This window comes from Podarcis filfolensis (assembly GCF_964270895.1).
Source record: "Podarcis filfolensis genome assembly, chromosome: 2".
NCBI lineage: Eukaryota > Metazoa > Chordata > Lepidosauria > Squamata > Lacertidae > Podarcis > Podarcis filfolensis.
The window spans coordinates 113,875,464-113,896,553 of NC_139605.1; the positions used below are offsets into that span (position 1 = coordinate 113,875,464).

Here is a 21,090-nt window from a genome sequence, read left to right on the forward strand (position 1 = left end):
TTTTTTTTTATACACTCCACAAGTCTCTTTGAGAAAGTCCTTTTCGTTTGTAAAATCTGTGCAAGTTTAAAATCATTTGGTCCTAGCCTCTTTTCCTCTGCCCTTTACCCTGACCCCCTGCATCGCCCACATCACAGGGCAAACTATTGATGTTTTCCCCTTGTCTCTCCTTGCCTAGGCAGCCTGAGCCGGGCGGGCCCAATCCCGGCCATCCTGCGCCCACCACCTGCCATGATGCAGCAACCCCTCGATCTCAAGCCCTTCCTGTCGTTCCCTATGGAGGCGCAGCCGGCCGTGGGCCTCTTCGCTGGTTTCAACACGGTAAGGCCGTGGCTGCTTCCGGCCCAGGAGGTACAGGCTCGGGTAGGACTGTTTGTATAACTCCTCCTACTTTCCTTCTTCTCTTCCTCTGCCCCCACCAGAGAAAGGGGCTTTGACCTGGACACCTGGCCCCTGGGAATGCCAGGTGAGGCACCCAGGGCTCACAGATGAAGGTGCGGGAGGGGTTACGTTAGCCCTGGAGATAAGTGGTGGCTGGGGCCCGTTTGGGACTGGTAGGGTGGAAGGCAGGGAGATCAACAGTAGGTGGCGTCAGAGAGCTCATGGCAGGTTGTATCATAGAGTTGAAGGGACCCTGAGGGTCATCTACTGCAAACCCTGCAATATGCACCTCGGCCCAGTATACCTGAATGGCCTCGGCCCAGTATACCTGAAGGAGCGTCTCCACCCCCATCATTCTGCCTGGACGCTGAGGTCCAGCGCTGAGGGCCTTCTGGCAGTTCCCTCATTGCGAGAAGCAAAGCTACAGGGAACCAGGCAGAGGGCCTTCTCGGTAGTGGCGCCTGCCCTGTGGAACGCCCTCCCACCAGATGTCAAAGAGATAAACAACTACCTAACATTTAGAAGACATGTGAATGTGTGACATTTTAATGTATTTTAAATCTTTGTTGGAAGCCGCCCAGAGTGTCTGGGGAAACCCAGCTAGTTGGGCGGGGTACAAATAATAAATTATTATTATTATTATTATTATTATTATTATTATTATTATTATTACCTGTCTCATACGGGGATCAAAGCTGCAACCTTAGCTTTATCAACACCATGTTCTGAAGGCAGTCAGGTGGGGGCTGGCTGGGGGCCACGCTGGGGTTGGTGGGTGAGCCAAATGGATCAGCCTCCAGGGGAGAGCTGAACATATACCCCGGCCAGGGAAGCTAGCTATGCCTGCTTTAAGCACACACTTCAAATAGGTCACTTAAGGAGGCTGCAGCACCACATCTCCTTAAATCACAAGAGATCTCAAATCATAGAGCTGCACAGTTGGAAGGGGCCACAAGGGTCATCTAGTCCAAACTGCGGCAGTGCAGGAATATTTTGCCCAACATGGAGCTCCCACCTATGACCCTGAGATTAACTATCATGCTTCTGCCGGTGTGGGGGGTGGTGGGGGGAGGACAACTGGCTTGTCAAGTGTTTACATGCACTCCAAAGCATCTTGGCACTCGGTCAATGGTTTCCTTCCTCTGCCCACTCACTGCTGCAGCAGAAAAATGGGTAGGCTTCAGCAAGTTATTGGGAGTCAGGTTCTATAGGGAAACTGGGACTCACTAGCCTTGCTTGGGAGTTTCGCTGGCTTTGGAAGTTTGCTAGTTTTTCAGTCTGTCTTGTCAGGCTAGTAAAAAATAATAATACAGTGGTACCTCGGTTTACGAACTTAATCCGTTCCGGAAGTCCGTTCTTAAACCAAAACCATTCTTAAACTGAGGCGCACTTTCCCTAATAAGGCCTCCCGCCGCCGGTGCCCTTCCACCATTCGGAATATGTTCTTAGACCGAGGTAAAGTTCTCAAACCAGGACACTATTTCCGGTTTTGCGGAGTTTGTAAACCAAATCGTTCTTAGACTGGACTGTTCTTAAACCGAGGTACCACTGTAATGGCAGGTTGGTACCACAAATAGGTGAAGGGTCTAACACAAACAGGTGAAGAAGAAAAAGAGGAGATTGGATTTGATATCCCGCTTTATCACTACCCTAAGGAGTCTCAAAGCGGCTAACAATCTCCTTTCCCTTCCTCCCCCACAACAAACACTGTGTGAGGTGAGTGAGGCTGAGAGACTTCAGAGAAGTGTGACTAGCCCAAGGTCACCCAGCAGCTGCATGTGGAGGAGCAGGGAAGCGAACCCGGTTCACCAGATTACAAGTCCACCGCTCTTAACCACTCCACCACACTGGCTCTCATGAAGGAACATAGCCTTTAATGTATGTGGGTTGAGGAGATCAGATCCACCACATGCGTGGTGCATCATAGAATTGTAGAGGGAGGGAAGGGAGCCTGAGGGAATCTTTTGCCCATCAGACCACCTCAACTTGTATGCCAGGAATGGGTTTCCCCACCACCACCAGATGTTGCTGGACTACAACTCCCATCATCTCTGACCATGGGCCACACTGGCTGGGGTTGATGGAAGGCCACCGGTTCCCCGTCCCTGCTGTACACCTTTGAGGGCAGCCTCCTCTTCACTGCATGTGTGCCTGGCCTTTAAGATACGAAGTACCACGTGAGCATGCCTGGTAACAATTTGCCGCCTTGTGGAGAGTTCTCGTATCCATCTCGGGGGACAGCTGGAGATCAGTGATTGTGCTCAGGTCATTGGTTAGGAACAAAGACACGTGTATGTGTTAAAGAGCAGTAATCGGGCTCTTTTGCAGTGACTCCATTCCCATTCCTGCACGGAGGGAGGCAGGTATTCTCAGCTGGTGATGGTGCGTTTAGTCATTTGGTCTCTTTGCCTATGTTGGAGTGACCTCTGCTGGAGAAGAGAGAGAGAGAGAGAGAGAGAGAGAGAGAGAGAGAGAGAGAGGGAGGGAGAGAGGGAGATATGAAAAGCTGTACTGGCTACTGGCTCCCTAAAGGCTATTTTTCTTTTTAATGGAATAAGCTTTCTTGGACTACAATCTACTTAATCAGATGCATGAAGTGTTATTCCGAGCTGCAGGAATATGGGTGTGTATAATTGTAATCAGTGCGGTCAGAAGGAAGGAAGTGCAGCAGAGGGTACAGATGGTGATGATTATATCCTTAATAGTGGCCATTCACAAAACAAACAGGCAGGCACAGATGTGATGATAGCACAGACATCCTGGCATTGGTAAGCCAATTAACGTAAGCAGTGTGATTGTGCTGATTCAATCCGCTAGCGATAGCACGGAACCTCTTGAGGAATTACAATTCAGCAGTTTCATGCTGCAGTCTTCCTTTGAAGGTCCTTTGTCCCAGTATGGCCAGATACAGAGTGGTTGAAATATTCCTCCACTGGTTTCTCAATATTGCCATTTAAACTTTTGCATAGAAATGGGCCTGTAGAAGGACTTTGTTGGCAGATGACGACATATATCTTGTTGAAAGATGTGCAGACAAATGAACTCCTGGTGTTGCAGATGACATTGCTGAGTCCTATAATAGTGCTGGTAGAGAAGACATGGGAGCAGTGTTCGATCTGGGTCATACACATAGCTGCAGTTTAGAATTACCGGTACCCAGAATTTATTAGTCTTTGAAGGTGCACAAACCTTTAGGTGGTTTTAGCTACAAGAACCTAGCACTGCTACCCCTCTGAAAGCTGTACTGCATGATTGCAGGGAAGGCAAGAGAGCATGGGTAGGCAAACCAAGGCCCAGGGGCCGGATCCGGCCCAATTGCCATCTAAATCCGGCCTGCGGATGGTCCGAGAATCAGTGTGTTTTTACATAGTAGAATGTGTCCTTTTACTTAAAATGCATCTCTGGGTTATTTGTGGGGCCTGCCTGGTGTTTTTACATGAGTAGAATGTGTGCTTTTATTTGAAACGCATCTCTGGGTTATTTGTGGGGCATAGGAATTTGTTCATTATTTCCCCCAAAAAATATAGCCCGCCCCCCCACAAGGTCTGAGGGACAGTGGACTGGCCCCCTGCTGAAAAAGTTTGCTGACCCCTGCTTTAGAGTGACTTGGGGGTTTATTTTGATCCCATCTACCTTCCTTCCAAAATCACATCTGGATATAGAAATAGAGACAGTGATAGATTGAGAGAGAGAGAGAGAGAGAGATTAGGTCTGCAGCCTGTAATCAGTAGGCTGAAACCCTGCTAGACTATACCTAAAGCTTTAATTCCAGGAACCGCTGGCAGAGGGAGCAAGGTTTGCAGCAGAGAAGCAGCAGGTGGGCCATTAACCCTTTTCTTGGTTGACATTCCCCCCCTTCTCCCCCCCCCCCGAAAAATCCCTCCTAGAATGCACATTTGCCACATTGCAAGGGAAAGTGTTTTGAATTGGGTAAAGGGTTAAACTGCCACGCCTGCTGCTTCTCCTACTGCAGACTGCGCTCACTGCTCTGCAGCAATTCAGCAACCTGGTTTTGGAGCTGGGGGTCCAGTTCAGCCTTTTATGTATTAAAAGTACAAGAATAAGGAAGAAGTGGGTTTCCTTCCTGTGTTGCCAGGCAGCTGCCTGCAGGGGGAGCCACAGCCCTTGTATGTCCTTGCTGGGATGGTGGGTTCTCTCCAGACATATCTGCCTGGAATGGCGGATGTCCAGGCAATGATGACTTTATACTTGGGAAATGAGAAGCAACAGGAGGGCCATCTGTCCCAGGCTGAGTCCCCCTTAGAGTCGGGACCCCGCTGTGCAGGGCAGCAAATTCTCTTGCAGCAGTATCAGCAAATAGTAGAGTTGCTTAGCTCTGCAACGTGGAGAAGGTAAACTTTTTAATGAATTCTCTTCCACACCTGCCACTCAGGGAGTGCCCTCCGCATGTAGTCGGACTCCAGTTCCCATCAGCCTCGGCCAGTATGGCCAAGGATGATGAGACCTGTAGTCCTGGAGGACTCCCCTGATTGTCTTTACCTTCACAATAACCTTGAGAGGTATGTCAGGTTGAGGCTGCTGCTTTGTGTTCTGCACGGATTGGAACCCAGGATCTCCCAGTTGCAAACTGAGCTCCCCCACCCACATCAAGGAAACTCCAAACAATCCCACGAAATACATTCTCCACATCGTTACTCTTGTCACTTTGCTGAGATGGATTGTTGACGGTTTATTTTTCGACTTTATTTGCTTTCGTTTGTGAACTGCTTCCCATCAAATATCTCAAAGCGATTTCACAAAAGAATCATTCTAATCCTTTTTGTGCGTTCGCCTCTCCCGCTAGGGAGGTTTTCAACTACCTCGTTCTGCTCGCAGAAGCCTGCATAAGGACTTCCGCTAGTGCGGTGGGGTTTGCCTGTGTCCTCCAAATCCATTCAGGAGGGTTAGGAAATCCCTCAGAAGAGGGTGCATGTGCAGGGGAGGAGAGGAGCGGGGAGATAGTTATAGAGTCATAAGACTCAAAGAATCGTAGAGTTGGAAACGACCCTGAGGACCGTCTAGTCCAACCCTCTTCGTTGCAGGAATCCTGCCCCAGGCCTGGGCTCGAACCACCGACCTTCTGGTCAACAGTCAGATGCACTGACCCATTGTGCCACCTGGAGAGTAAGCTTGTATTGGGCAAGCAGAAAAGCTTGCGCTGATAGAACAGTCTCCTTAGTGCTACAACTAAGCTGGCATGATGGGCTTTTTGGTGGGAGCGGGGACTAAAATTTCAAACCGGAATGTGGGAGCCCACCTTTTGAAATCCACATTTGACCATTTGGCCTGGCTTTAAATGTGTGGGATAACATTCCTACTTACAGTCTTGCTTTCCCTTTCAAACATTGCTCATCGCCATCGCCTTCCCCTACACCAGGTTGCAGAAAATCTGCAGAAAGCTAGCCTGTCTCTGCCTATCCCAGACCATCTAGCTGTCCCCTAAAGACTTGGTTTTAAAGGAATTCAGGCTATGGGGTAAACTGAATCCAGATCAGCTCCAAAGCTTGCATGATATACAATGAACATGTCTTTAAAATTAGATAAGCCATCAAGAACAATACCAAGCGTCTCTGGCCATTCTGTTCTTCTTGAGCTTTGGCCTGTTCTGACATTCTACCCCCCCCCCCATCCCTGAGTTCCCAAGGTTTACATTTTCCTCCTTCTTCTGAAGAATCTGGTTGTGATATCCAGATTTCCTAGACCCTTTGCAAGAGAGGATTCTTGCAAAGTCCTCTTCCCTTGTCACTTCAGCACTGGGACTGGAAAAGCAGCAGCACTGGTAACTTACACTCCGGATATCTCTATCCTTAAAGGCACAAATGCGTTAAATCCAGAAATACAAGCAATCACACATTTGGCCCATGTTGCGTGTCGAGACCCCGCAGCTACCCCCTCGTTGGAAAAACTCACACAAGGACACAGATATTAGGTTTATGTTATTGGGCAAATTTTGGCCACAACTTTATTGAAGTTACAGAATGTGAGCGGTATTGGCTTAGGCATTGATGCTGCGGATTAAACCACAGAGCCTAGGACTTGCCGATCAGAAGGTCAGCGGTTTGAATCCCCACGACAGGGTGAGCTCCCGTTGCTCGGTCCCTGCTCCTGCCAACCTAGCAGTTCGAATGCATGTCAAGTGCAAGTAGAGAAATAGGTACCGCTCTGGCGGGAAGGTAAACAGCGTTTCCGTGTGCTGCTCTGGTTCGCCAGAAGCGGCTTAGTCATGCTGACCACATGACCCGGAAGCTGTACGCTGGCTCCCTCGGCCAATAAAGCGAGATGAGCACCGCAGCTCCAGAGTCAGTCACGACTGGACCTAATGGTCGGGGTCCTTTTACCTTTACCTATATCTGACTCCTGCCCATTGTGCAGGAAGTCCAGTAAGGGTAAGCCACCGGTAGGGGGAGCCCTGTCGATGCGAACCAACTCAAGCTCCCCCTGGTGTTTCCGTCGGGGTCGTGTCAAAGCCTTAGCCCCCAGCCGGGCTTCAGACTAGATCAACACCCCCGGGTTCCTTAAATGGAATACCCTTAAGCATGGAGGGGCAGGTGATGGCCACACCTCCCCTCCCCCATACAAGGTCAAACAATGCCTAACCGCAACCCTAACAAAATTGTGACGATTGCCACGAGGTAGGCGAAAACCAAGTGGCCAGTGCCAGTTTGCCAAATGGAAAAATTCCTACCAGGCCCCTCGGACAACCAAGGCAACCAACCGAAGTCCATAGCAAGGTCATTGCCTAACCTGCAAAATAGGGAGGGAGGGTGGGTGATTGAGGAAGCGAGCTAAGAGGAAGTCCTCTGGCTCGCTCCTCTGTTTAAACGGCTCCAGCCATGCCCCCCCCCCAGCCAGCAGATTGGCTGGCCAGGCTCTGACGTGACCGGGATCCCCCAGCCATGCAGTCCACCGCAACTCCTCCCCACTGGGAAGTGGAGTGGATCTGTGCTGTTAACGGATGGGAGCCTTTCCCCTCTTTGTATTTAAATCACACATACACTTGGGGCCCCCCATGGCATGACCATACAGTCCTCCTAAAGAAGACTAAGACTTTCACAGGTTTTATAGGGGATGCCATGCGTGCACCTGATGCAGAAAACCACACCTGCCTGATGTTTCCTTTAGTGTGTTAAGTAGGCCACTTAAGACCTCAATTATTAAGAGCCCCACTGATGACTCTTCACTGTGAGAGGTCAGCGTTTAACTCAGGGGTGGAAAAACTTTCCTTTTTTTCCTGTTGAGGCCCACATTCCCTCCAAGGTAATCCTTTGAGGACTGCTGGAGCCCGCGGTGAGCAGCGAAAGAGTCAAACGTGAGTTGGGTGCCCCCCTTTGCTTCTCTCTCCACCCCCTTTTGTACTGTTTTATCCCTTGCTAGCTGTCCGCGTGCAGTCGGGTTCAGTGTCACATGAAATTAAGCTGCAAGGCGCCCACCCTGCTGGGTTTCCTGTTTGCCCTGAATTCCTGCCTGAGAATGAAATTGACATGCCTCGAATAACATCACAGTGAAAATGGCCTGCAATAGATATATTTTTTGGAATTTGTATTGGCTTGATTTTTAAGACATTGCTTGTAAGACCAGCAGTGTTTGAAATTAGCCAGGCGCCAGGTGCGTTTTGCAACTTGCATGGGTCCAATTGTTGTTTTTTTAAAATATATTTTTTTTAATTCAAAATTAAAACAAAACATATTATCCAAGGGTCCAGTTGTGACCATGTGGAGATCTCTAGATGCTAGGATGGCAACTTGGGAGAACAAAATGCCACTTAGAGAAGGATCTGAAATATTTTCCTTGAAGCTTGAATTAGTTTTTTTCTGGATTGTTTGGTGTTTTAATGTGCTGTAAACCACTTTGAAATTTGTTCTTTAAAATATACAGGGTAATAGAAATGGAAATAACAGCAACAACAATCGCTTAGGGGGCAGGGAACGGTGCCTAGACATTCCATTGTGGTGACCGCAGCCTAGGTTAAAGATGCCAATTGGTGATTAGATTATATACAGCTACAATAAACCTACCTAATAATAGTAATAATAATTTATTTATACCCCACCCATCTGGCTGAGTCTCCCCAACCACTCTGGGCGGCTCCCAATTGAGTGTTAAAAACAATACAGCATTAAATATTAAAAACTTCCCTAAACAGGGCTGCCTTCAGATATCTTTTAAAGATAAGATAGCTGCTTATTTCCTTCCCATCTGATGGGAGGGCGTTTCACAGGGCGGGCGCCACTACCATAAAATTATGGACTGGTCATTTCTTCGTCAGAGGGCAAACGGGCAAATTTAGCAGGGGATCAAATACTTTCCCCCCTCACTGTATCTGAGTTTCCAACACCGTGTAACACCCACGTTGGCAAAAGCCAATGAGCCCTCCTTCGTTTTCGCTCTCGTCACTTGCTTCCCCAGGTCAAAATAATCCCAGGTGGAACCCTGCGGGCCAGGCTGCACATTAAGCAAATAATCCGCAATCGAGATCTCCCAGAGTGGTGTTTTTATTGTGATTGTTATTTAAATGCAACCATGGAGAGATGGGGCGTTATGATTTTTTTTTGAGCTGGAGGAGGGGGCAGCACTGTTTTCTTCTTGCCAGTTTCCTCCATCTAAATCTTCTCTTCCCTAGCAAAATGTTAATTAGTCCCTGCAGAAACGGGGAGGGGGGAGAATCAGATATCATCTAATGGCAGCTTTGGGCTAGGATTTGGGGAGAGGGGGCTGATTGAAGCAGAGATAAAATTTCAATGCCTCCCCTCCGCACAGCTGCATTAAGTAAAAATAAACATGACAGAAAATCTAACCATGGATCTTTTCAGTAACATGGAGTTTGGCCCCAAATAACCCTGCACTGAAGGTGGGTGGAGATCAGGATGTCCTGGGGCAGGACTAGCCAAAGAATCTTTGGTGCTCTGTTTTAGTGGCCCCCCCCCCCAGCTTCTATTCCCCGCCCCCTCCGGGGAATATAGTTGCTTTATTCCAGAGAGTACCGGAGCACACAGACTTCGGAACTCTTTGCACAGAAAAACAGACTTTCTCAAAATTGCTCTTGGCTCTCCCCAAAGATGAAACGTTTTTCCAAGATGAATTAACCTTCTGGCCCGTCCAATCTCGCTTCCAAGCTGTCACCAGCAGCATCTCAAAACTCTTCTGTTCTCCCTCCTGCCTTCGTTCCTTCCTTCTTGCATCCCTTCCCGAAAACAGCTTCCACACTGCCTTTGACCCCTAAGAGCAGTGGTGAAGAAGGATTTTGTTGTCGTTGGACCATGACTCTAATAATCCCTGACCATTGACCGTGCTGGTGGGGGATGGAAGGAGTTGGGGTCCATTTAGGCCCACAGTTTCTCCACCTCTGCTTCAGAGTCTGGAAGCAGCCTCACCCAGAACCATTATCTACAGGGCAGCAAATACTGTATTTTTCGCTCTATAAGATGCACTTTTTCCCTCCTAAAAAGTAAGGGGGAATGTGTGTGCGTCTTATGGAGCGAATGCAGGCTGCACGGCTAAGCCAGAACAGCAAGAGGGATCACTGCGCGGCACTCCCTCTTGCTGTTCTAGCTTCTGGCTTAGCCCCTCTGTCCCTTCCGTCACCTCCTGGAAAAGCCCCAAAGAGCCGCGCTCCCTTTAAAGAGCCGCACGGAGTGTATGTGCAGCTCTTGGGGGCTTTTCCCCAAGGAGGTGACGGAAGGGACAGAGGGGCTAAGCCAGAAGCCAATTCCATGTGGCTCGTGAAAGGGAGTGCTGAGCAGAGTCTGGGATGCATAGAGGCTCTGCTCAGCGCTCCCTTTAAAGAATATTTTTTTTCTTGCATTCCCCCTCTGAAAACTAGGTGCGTCTTATGGTTGGGTGCATCCTACAGAGCGAAAAATACAGTACCTTATCTTACAACAACAACAACATCAGCACCATCACCCTTGAGTTAATGGAGCAGTGGTCTTTGAGAGCCCCCAGTATGTGTGTAAATAGTATGCATGGAAGAGGGGCTGCAGCAATGCCTCAGCTATGTTCTGTGGATAATTCACTCTTCTTGGGAAGCACATTTACTGGATTCAACTCCTGACTTTTAAGATGAAACAGATGCTGGCATGAGCAAGGCCTAATATATTAGGGTTGGCACGCTGTTCAGTTGACCAGCCCAGTATTATCAATATTCTTTGAATACATGATGTTTGCCGAATTGGCCCGCTGTTACGTTGTGTAACGTCTTGAAGGCTGTGTTGAAATGATAATTTCTTTTTATTTTGCTTTGTTTTGTTTTCTTTAATGTGAAACTAGTGTTCCGGGATGAAAGACAAAGAGAAGGTCAATCACATTGCTCACATTTTTATTTTCTTAAAAAACAAACCCTTACCTTAATGCTGTTTAAGTTTTAAAAAATCGCAACGAAACATTGCAAGTTATTACAGTGGTACCTTGGGTTAAGTACTTAATTCATTCCGGAGGTCCGTACTTAACCTGAAACTGTTCTTAACCTGAAGCACCACTTTAGCTAATGGGGCCTCCAGCTGCCGCCGCGCCGCCGGAGCACCATTTCTGTTCTCATCCTGAAGCAAAGTTCTTAACCCGAGGTACTATTTCTGGGTTAACGGAGTCTGTAACCTGAAGCATCAGTAACCTGAAGCATCTGCAACCCGAGGTACCACTGTACAAGTGTCTGTTGGTGATTAAGCATTAACATTTATTAGAACAAGGACAAGACTTTAAATTCTTGACCATTATTGGACCAGTTGATAGGCTATATCTTTCCTGACTGATCAAGTGCCCAATCCTGAGATTTAATTATATTTTTATCCTGCTTTTCATACCAGATACTGTCTCCCAAAATAGTGCACAGACAGACAGAGAGAGAAGCCCTGCCTTCAAGTTTACAAAGTAAAAAAATGGCAAGACTAGAACAAACTTGCCTTTATACCCAGTTGCAGCTCTTCTGGTCTTTCCTTGTTGGTCTTCTTGCTTGGGTAGGAATAGAGGAAACTGCTTTATGCAGTGTTAGACCATTGGTCCCTCTCGCTCAGGATTTTCTACACTGACTGACAGCAGTTTTCTGGGGCTTTAGGATGGAGTCCTTATCTGGAGATGCTGGGGAATGAACCTGAGACCTTCAGAATGCAAAGCAGATGCTCTATCACTAAGCTGTGGTCTTTATCCTCAGATATGGCTCCTTAACTGCCACAGCAGTCCTTCTTCCTTTGGCTCTTGGCAGACGCCAGAGGATGCTCTCTACTTCCAGGGCAACTCGCAATAGATATCTACATGCAACTGGTAATTTTCTTAAAATACATTTTTTATTAATTTTAGCATAGAAATTATAAAACATATCCCACATATTATAACAAATACATTCTTTTTGGACTTCCATCAGCACCTCCGATGATCTTCCGTCTTAATCACTTTTTATGCATTACTTAATTTTATATTGTCTTTACCTCTCTTAACCTATCATCTTCCCTTCTCCAATTTTACAATATTTCTAACAATACTCCTCACAGAACTTCTTGCAAACCTACAAACGTCGTTTCTTGATCACAAATACTTTTCATATATATCATAAATTTACTCCAGTCTTCGGTAAATCTCTGGTCCCGTTGGTTTCGGATCCTTCCTGTTAATTTATCTAATTCTGCATAGTCCATCAACTTCATTCTCCATTCTTCAATCGTCGGCAATTCTTCTTGCTTCCATTTCTGTGCTAATAATATTCTAGCTGCTGTTACGGCATATAAAAAAAGTTTACATTCTTTTCTGTTTATATCACTTCCCACCATTCCCAATAGAAATGCTTCTGGTTTCTTTGTAAATGTATATTTCAATATTTTTTTCAACGCGTTATATATCATCTCCCAGAAACATATCACCTTTTTGCATTCCCACCACATGTGATAGAATGTTTCCTCTTTACATGCAACTGGTAATTAGGTAATCTGCAGGCCTTAAATAAAAAAGATTCGTGCAAGTAAGCTCATGGATGGGTAAGCTGTGGCCCTCCAGATGTTTGTTGAACTACAGCGTTTCCGTGCGCTGCTCTGGTTCGCCAGAAGCGGCTTAGTCATGCTGGCCACATGACCTGGAAGCTGTACGCCGGCTCCCTCGGCCAATAAAGCGAGATGAGCGCCGCAACCCCAGAGTCGGCCACGACTGGACCTAATGGTCAGGGGTCCCTTTACCTTTACCTTTTTCTCAAACTGGGGATGATGGGAGCTCTAGTCCAACAACAACTGGAGACCCAAGTTTAAGAACCACTGTTTTCGACACTCCAAGGTACCAACAGAGAGGATGGATCTGCCCATTGGCTCCCATTGTCTGCCTTGCACACCGGTCACCTGTGGAGTGAAATTACTTTCATTGATATTTTTATTCCTGGCAGTGCTTCAATGCCTTTAACAGCTATCTAGAAGGTAAAAATGCTCCAGATTAATCTCTTCCTGGCATCTATCAGAAGGGACAGGATAAGTTTCGCCTGTTTAATTTCTACACGCAGAATGCTTATGCTGCTAAAAGGTTTTGGCAGCAGGGAGCGGGGAAGTCGCTCAGTTTGGAAAAGTGTGGCTCTATGGCCCCCACTCACCCAGCCTTCACTTGGGATAAGAAATCCTTTGGGAGTTTTGGATGTTTGTGAAATCCCCGGTAATGAGATATCAGCGAAGGGGGAGGAGCCTGCTGTGCTTATGCAGATCCGATGTGGTGTGGATTAGCTGTTCCATGCGTATTAAGTGTCTCTCCTAGGTGCATGGAAGATGCCTCACGAGATTGTTGCTACAGTGCCACATGTCACAAACGTATCTTGTCCCAAGGACTGCAAACATCCTCCCAACATTTCACAGATGGAAAGCGGGGTGGGGGTGGGGATCTCTCCCTCCCTCCCTCTCTCTGGTGCGCAATGTGCCGTCTTCTTACACCAAAGATTGTGGCTGCCCTCTCCTCCTCCTCCTCCTCCTCCTCCCTGCCACACTTTTTGGGGTGTATGTTCAGTAAGGAGCTGGGTTTCTTCCAGTCACCCTGTTCTGGTTGCACCTGTTGCAGAGCACACATGGCTTGCCCATCTTTGCATCTGAGTTGCCTGCTCCCCTTTTCAGTAATGCTTCAACAGCTGGTTCCAGTGAAATGATTGGTGCTTGTGCAATGGTCCTTTGAAGCCTACCTGCCAATCACATTCAGGTGAAAATGTTTACACTGAAAGGGTTCTCTCTCTCTCTCTCTCTCTCTCTCTCTCTCTCTCTCTCTCTCTCCCCCTCTCTCCCTCTCTCCCTCTCCCCCCTTTAGGGTTTGAATTGTTTTCGCTTTTTTCCAGTGATTTGCTAACTCAAGTCACTTAACTCTCCTTGTAGCACAAATACCTTAAGCAGTTTGCCTGCTAAAAGAAAGAGGCCAGTTTCTTTCTTTCTCTCTCTCTCTCTCTCTCTCTCTCTCTCTCTCTCTCTCTCTCTCTCCCTCCCTCTCTCTTCCTAATGTGAAATAAGTCTGGACTTTTACATGCAGACAACAGGAGAGGTAGTAGACCTGCTAATGGATCATATACTTCTTCAGATTTCAGATGGGGAATCGGTAACCAAAAACTCTTTCTTATCTCCACAGTCTTTCCTTTTCCTCAAGCTAGTCACAAGGAGAAGGGAAGCAATTCATTTGTGCGGGGCCAGTCCTTTTAGGAATTCCAAATCCCCAAAGTATTACTGCTTGTCATCTCTAACATCTGAGGCACATTTCCTCCCCCAGCACCCCACAAGTTGAAACTGAAAGCACACTTCATTCTTGTACCCCCGAGTCTGTGCACATGTAAAAATTGCATAATCTTGGAAGCATCCATCTTGCATGTTACTGTTCTGATCAGTTCTGCATCTGTAAAATGGACCTAAAAGTGCTTGACTGCTAGTGGTGATAGTCATAGTAGCATCAAAGGCTACCTTTTCTAAATAGGGTTGCTGGGCCCCAACCTAGAGAATGCATTTTTATTTTTTATATTTAATGATATATTTTGTATGGATAGGGTACAGCTTGAGAACCATATGTAAGGGTCTTTCCAGATTCCCTTCTTATTGTGCATTCATTATGATTTGTGCTTGTGATGGTATGGGGGGGCCAGTTCCACACAATCCCGCTTTCAATATCCCTGGCCACCTGCAAAGGTTTTGGGGCAAGCACACCGCTTTGTTTCCAGTCACTGCCTGCTATGCATGCCTGCTCAGAAGTTGATTGAGACATACTTATTGTAGATGCATATAGCCTCGATCTCACTGGCACTGGTGAAGGGAAAACACTCTGTACATGCTCAGTGACCTCCGGTTACTGACCATGTTACAATGCTAAAGTACTGGCACTGAAAATAGCCTCTGGGGCTGATTACAGATGGATAGAAAAGAATATGAGCTGAGAAAATAAGGATCTCAAAACATTACACTGTCTTATTTAAGCCCTTGTTCCCCAGCTATAAAATTGAGATGAGTTTCTAATACCTGGGCTGCTACTTATATAGGTATTTCTGAGATTGGGGTTTTGGAGGGGGCATCCTAGGAGCAGAGTTGCATGCGGAGTATTTTCTGCATGGCACAAATACTACTTATTCTTTAGGAGTTCCCTACCAGGACAGACTTTGCTTGTGTGCACAAGACATCGATTCCATAAAACATATTTTGTTGCACTGTGCAAAATATGAGCAAGCCAGGGCTGAACTGATATTACCCTTGCTGGTACCTTTCCTGGAAAAATCAGAGGCTCATTATGTCAGGTTCCTATTGGAAGACCGGACAAACGCTAGAACATAGCAGTGGCAAAGTTTTTATCGGTGGTTGCAAGAACCAATGAGCCCTTTATTCTGAGCAAAATGCGTGTTTAACCTGGAGGTAGGCTGTATGAATTGTGTATTGCTTTGTAACGATTTGTTGGGTCTCTGGACCGTAATAAAGGTTGAGGGTGATGGTATTCTTTAGGATTTTATTAACCCCGTTTGATCAGAGCTGCCCCGTGTCCGGGGCGGTCGGAAGTGCACTCTGCACTCTCTCAGAAACACTCCTGTCTTCCATAGCGCTTGCAGATAGGGTCCCGGGGCTGAGAGCTTGGTTCAAAGCAGTTCCTGCCTAGTGGAGTTGGAAGAGGAGATCACTAATAGATCACCTGGCGATCCCGAGGGAAGGAGATCGAGAAGGGGAGAATTACCGAGGGCGCCCCCTTCTAGCGCCTGCAGGATTTGCCGGGGCGACGGGGGTCCCATCCATTCCCCCCTCCCGTCGCCCGCCGGCTCTCGGGGCGGCAGGGCTTGTCCGGCCCGGGGGTGGGGGGGGAGGGAAGGGAAGGAGGGAGGGAGGGAGTCCCCTTCGGTCGCTCCTCCCCAGCCGGGGAAGGGAGGCGGGCGCCCGGCTCGCACTCTCTCCGCTGGCTGCCGGGATGCGCCGGGGGATTCGGCCGCTGCGGGCAGCGCGCACTGAAGCTGCACGGGGTAAGAGAGGCGCCTGCCCTGATCCGGATTAAGCGGCTGGGGGGGGGGGGTTGCGGTGCGAGAGATCCGAAGTGCGGGGGAGAGGGGCTTCTAGACGTAGGTAGGTGGCGGCGGCGGGGGCTACGGAATAAGTTACTCCCCCCCACTGCGCGCACTCCGGTCCATTCAGCTGCACCGCTTCCCTGGAAATGCAAAAACACCGCCAGCCGGAGTCGGCTCTCCTCTCCCAGCTTGCGCTGACTCCGTTTCCCCCGCCTCTTGCCTCCCTCCGTTGCTTTCCTAGACGGGGAGAAGAGTTTGTAAGCAGGGATGCTTGGAAGAGGGAGAAGCAGTGTCGTAAACCCCCCCCCTCACCATTTAATCACCATCCCTCTGCAGAGCCGGGGGGGGGGGGGAGTCTCCGTTTTCTCTTGGGATTTCTCCTCCCTCCACACTCAGGTAAAAGGACCCTCAGAGCACTGCCTTGGGGGAAAACCAGGGGGGTGCTCTACCCACTAGGTAGCATTGCTTCCTTCTGAGCAGGAAAGGGTCTCCTGGGTAGCTAGTTATCTGTTGAAATCCATTTGACCCAGTTTTGCCACCCCCTGGTTCTTCCATCTAGTCTCAGCCTGGGTTGAAGCACTTGTGGCCCTCCAGATGTGGGCCAGTGGCCAGGGGTGGTGGGTTTTGCAGTCCAGCAATATTTGGAGAGCCTACTTAGGATCATGGAATCGTAGAGTTGGAAGGGAGCCTGAGGATCATCTAGTCCAACCCCCTGCAATGCAGGAATATGTAGCTACCCCACACGGGGATCGAACCTGCAACCTTGGCATTATCAGCACCAGGCTTTAACCAGCTGAGCTAACCAGGTTCCCTGTCCCCTGCCTTCCCAGGGTTTGGGGTTACAGCCCAAGAGCCTCTTGGCCCTCTGTCACAGGATACACTACTGCCCCTCTCTGTAGATAACTGGTGGCAGTCTGGAGTTTCAGCGTTCGAGGGCCCCTCCACATGTCATTTTCATTGTGTGTTCATGATCTGTGCTTCTGATGGTACGGAGCAGTAACACGTCCCACCTCTGTTTTCAATACTGTTTGAGCCTGCAAAGGTTTCAGGGTGGACGTGCTGCTCTCTTTCCAATCAGCGCACCTCGTGTAACATCCAGCGGAAACCCTGTAACTTTCTATACCACTAACGGTCTGGGTTTCTTTTGCCTCCCCCCCCCCTTTGTTGCACTGCAGTGCAACTGCCGCTCCAGGCAGCAAACATGCAATAACATTAGGAAAGCACCAGGGAACAACCAATAAAGCAGAATAATTTGTAGGTGGTCCAGTATAAAAACCACCGCTAATATTGCACCAGTGACGAGTTGTGGCATACACCCACAAAAAGTCCTACTAAATCCTAGATAATGTATTTGCAGGGTGGCGGCAGCAGATAGTAACAGCTGCACGTCTCTGAGTTTCACTCTGACTCCAGTCAAAGCATTTGGGCTGTGGGTGCTCTTGTGAATTATCTCTCCCCATCTCTCAGCTGCAGTATTTTGTGCCTGGCTTCCAAAGCAAAACATGTGCCTTTATGCTCAATCCTAGTCATGGCCTGACTGTGCCAAACAGCCAATAATCAAAATGTTGTGCTGTACTCAGAACACGTGCAGATCCTAGGTTACAACCTCCATGATCCAACTTTGGCTGTTTACGCTCTCCTGTTCCCTCTCCATCCTGAGTTCTCCCACAGCTTGTTTGGGAAGCAGTCTCTGCAGGACATTCGCCACAATCCTTTTCTATCCCATTGGTTCTTATGAAATAGTGTGATTTGATGCATTGCAGCCCCCCGCAACCCAATTTGGGATCCAAATTTAGAAAAAAAAGAACAACCTAGCTGCGTTTTAAGATGTTAACGTGTACACAGCCTTAGTGGCTGATGAGCTGTGAGACCCCAACAGCCCTGCTTACTAAGGACAACAACCCCGTCTTCTTCCGGTTGTGGTTTTGTACACAGAATGCTGAAGCAGGGGCATGGTTAGTGGGGATGGCTTTGGGAGCTTTTGCTCTGGGCCTTGGATCTCCTGTCCTGCAGGCCTGTTGTCACCCTCTCGTCCCCTTTCCCAGGAACTGTTGCACATTCCCTGCCCCTCTTCTGAGCCTTTCAGCTGGCAGCTGGCTTTCCTGCCACTATTCTTCATTGATGCTTGATTCCCCCCCCCCCCCCACGGCCTGCCAATTCTGGTTCATTTTCATCCCTGGCATTTTAAAATGTTCAGTCTCATGATGCTCTGGCCAGGCAGCAGAGAGAGGGGAGAGAGAAAGAAAATGGCACTGTCTAGAGGCAGGGGTGAAAACCTAATAGGGAACTTGACTTCTAACCCCTACAACCTGTATGAACCCTGTTTCATTTTCTCCTGAAAAGGTTTGCATAATCAAGCCAAAGGGTCTTGACTTCCCTTCCTTATCTCACCCTTGTGGTGCTAGAGTCACTGATAGATATTTGTTATCTCCCAAGGCAAAGGGAGTCTGGCTCCCAGGCTAGGCCATACTTCCCAGCAGTAGATTCCAATAATAATAATAATAATAATAATAATAATAATAATAATGATGATATTTTATTTGTACCCCACCCTCCCATCATATAAACAATACAATATGCATAAAAATAAGCAATCGATTAAAATGCACCCCAAAATTAATTCAAATAAATTAAAATTAAAGTTAAAACTAGACAAATGACAATCCCCAGGTTAAAACTGAAAGCAGTTAATACTCGCCAGGACCACCTGTTTCCACTGATATCATAAGGACCTGTGAGTGGGCTGGGAAACCTCCTTCATGCTTGTTCTTATACAAAATGAGTCAGACTGAACCCTGACCAAAGGCCTGGTGGAACAGCTCCATCTTGCAGGCCCTGCGGAAGGATGTCAAATGTCAAAATATTTTCCATATTTAAAGGCAGAACCAAGGAATCCTGGTTTGCTCCACCCAATACTTCCCAGGAGCCCTGGCTCTCTTGACACACATCCACATCTAGTAATTCCCGAATTGTGCCCAGTGATAAATTTATTTGAGAATGAATTCTGCATTGGGGAGGCTGCCGCTGCATCGCAGCACGATCTGTTTCTCTGACCTTATTCCTCTGAGTCAGCCTCTGTTGAGAGGGGCAGGGATGCTGTTGCTTCTCTGCTTAGGAAAAGATCGGAGCTCTTGTGCTAGAACCGCAGCAGTTTTTCGCCTTCAGAGTAAGCTATATGTTGCAGCTCTCTGTATGCACTCCACTTTTCATCCAGAAGGCAAGCTCACAGCAAGCTCACAGCTCACTCCACTTTTCATCCAGAAGGCAAGCTCACAGCAGTGACTTGGACGGGAACACAAGAGGGTGAGCTCCTTTGAGGATGGGTAGTTCCTGCTCCTGTTTATATTCCAAGTAAACCTTTTCAGGTGCACCTCCAGTTGTAGAAGTGCATTCTGGCATTCAGAAGTTTGCAGAAACTTAGTTCCCACTGGGTACTACACCTCTCCCAAAACTGAAAACGAGATGACCAGCTTCAAGCCTGTCTCCCCCTTGCTTTCTCTTAGGTATACACAGTAAATACCCAGAAGCCTTTAGAAGACAAACCCTGGTCTTCACCTAGTAATAGACTCTCAATTTCCAATCTATTAATCTCTTTCTGCGATAGATGCTCCCTACGAGGTTTTGCTCCTCTTCGAAGCTGGGAATTCAAGTTCCCAGGCTGCAGAATGCCACTATTTTGTCATTCCCACCCTATCTTTTAAAAAAACCCTCCTTTACACTGTCTTCCTCATGCATCAAGTTTTTTAGTTCTAGAAGGTACACTGTGTATTCAGGCGGGACATGTTGTGAAACTGGTGTGAGAATGCTCAATGGATGATGTTTGGAAAAGCAGACCGTGGCGGTTTGGGAACACAGAGGAGCTTGGGTGTCATTATATATATATATATATATATATATATATATATATATATATATAAAATACCTTTGTGGTGGAACCTCTCCCTGAAGAGGGAGGCACAATTCCTGAGGTTGACTGGAGTGAGGTGTGCATCTGTGACTTAGCTCACAACCTTAGTAAAAACTATGTGTATCTGGGCTTTACCACTTCAAGCTACAGGAAAAGGCTCACATGACTGATTTCCTCTACACACCCCCCCCACACCTGTATGATAGAAAACCAGCATACTAGGGAGCAGGATCCGGCCACCCCTTTCCCCTGACATGCTAGTTTACTATGTGCCGGGACTATTTTTTTTTTTCCCAGTGCAAGAGACATTCCGTCACGTGAGCCTTCACCTGCGTTCGTAAGTGTCCCAGCTCAGTCACAGGTTTACCACCCCAGGGGCCTGTTCCTTTCTGAAGTCCAGGAAGGTTTGAAAAAGAAAAAGTGAAAGAAAGAAAAAAGTCCTTACCTCCTGTCCTGGGCCGCCCACAGGGTCAGATGCTAAGACCACAGGGGCTATTTATGGCTTGGGTATTATTTTGAGCTGTTATCTGCTGAACGCGGGGTTTCTGCTTGTTGGATGTCATGACAAGATGTAGTTACATCCCCACCCAGCGGGTGCCAGCTCTGTGCTCCAGAATAGATACCGCAGGCTGCCTGCAGCCAAGCGCAGGCAGACTGAGACAATCGCCATCCTTGCTTGCTCGCTTGTCATGACAGGGGATGAGGTTTGGGAAGGAGCGGGGCGGGAGATTGCTGGCTGCCAGCTCTCCTAGGATCATCTTGCAAAGTTTGGGGAGCCCAAAGGCATCTAATAATGAGACATGCTTCCCTGCCTGGAAAATCTTCTTTCACAACAAGGAGCTCTTGGGCATGCAGCTGCTTCTGGCGAGGAGCTCTCCAGGCGTGTGTGTGTGTGTGTGTGTGTGTGTGTGTGTGTAGTAAGAGAACATGCTACTTGCTTTCACAGCAGAGTATCGAAGAGAAGCAGGCGGGAGTCCCTGGGAACTGTCCCCCAGGCTAGCTTTGCTCCCTGCCGAATTGATTGTGCTGGCCATTCCAAATCCCAGAGTTCACAGGAGCCTCTCGCTTTGCCCGGCTCCTGCTAAAGCAGCGTTTGAATGAAGCTGACGCCGGTGCTCATGCCCCTGGGTTTATGGACCCCGGAGTGGGGAGCGTCAAGTTTGCAGAGAACTGCTGCCACTGCCTGTCCTTTGTACAGCACTGCAAACCTGGCTTGAGAGCAAACATTTTGGGGGCAGGCAGGAAGATGGATGAATGGAAGGTAGGGCACCGGAGCGTCTTCTGAATGGTTGGACAGAGAGGGTGGGTGGTGTGGTCAGTTTCAGCTGCCTGGAAGGGTGTC

The 21,090-nt window shown here is 48.1% G+C and overlaps 1 protein-coding gene across 13 annotated transcripts in view; it reads left to right on the top strand.

Annotated features, from left to right (window-relative positions):
• Window positions 1-21,090, top strand: part of ZNF385A (zinc finger protein 385A) — a 198,261-nt gene that overhangs the window by 110,037 nt on the left and 67,134 nt on the right. For 4 of the 13 annotated variants that reach the window (XM_083599415.1, XM_083599407.1, XM_083599416.1 and 1 more), the window contains exon 2: window positions 179-363. The exons of 1 other annotated variant lie outside the window; for it this stretch is intronic. In XM_083599415.1, the coding sequence (XP_083455541.1) occupies window positions 179-363 (185 nt within the window). Of the gene's footprint in view, window positions 1-178; window positions 364-15,426; window positions 15,800-20,203; window positions 21,010-21,090 lie in introns of those variants that run through there. 8 more of the 13 variants (XM_083599419.1, XM_083599418.1, XM_083599420.1 and 5 more) reach the window with 5 other exon arrangements.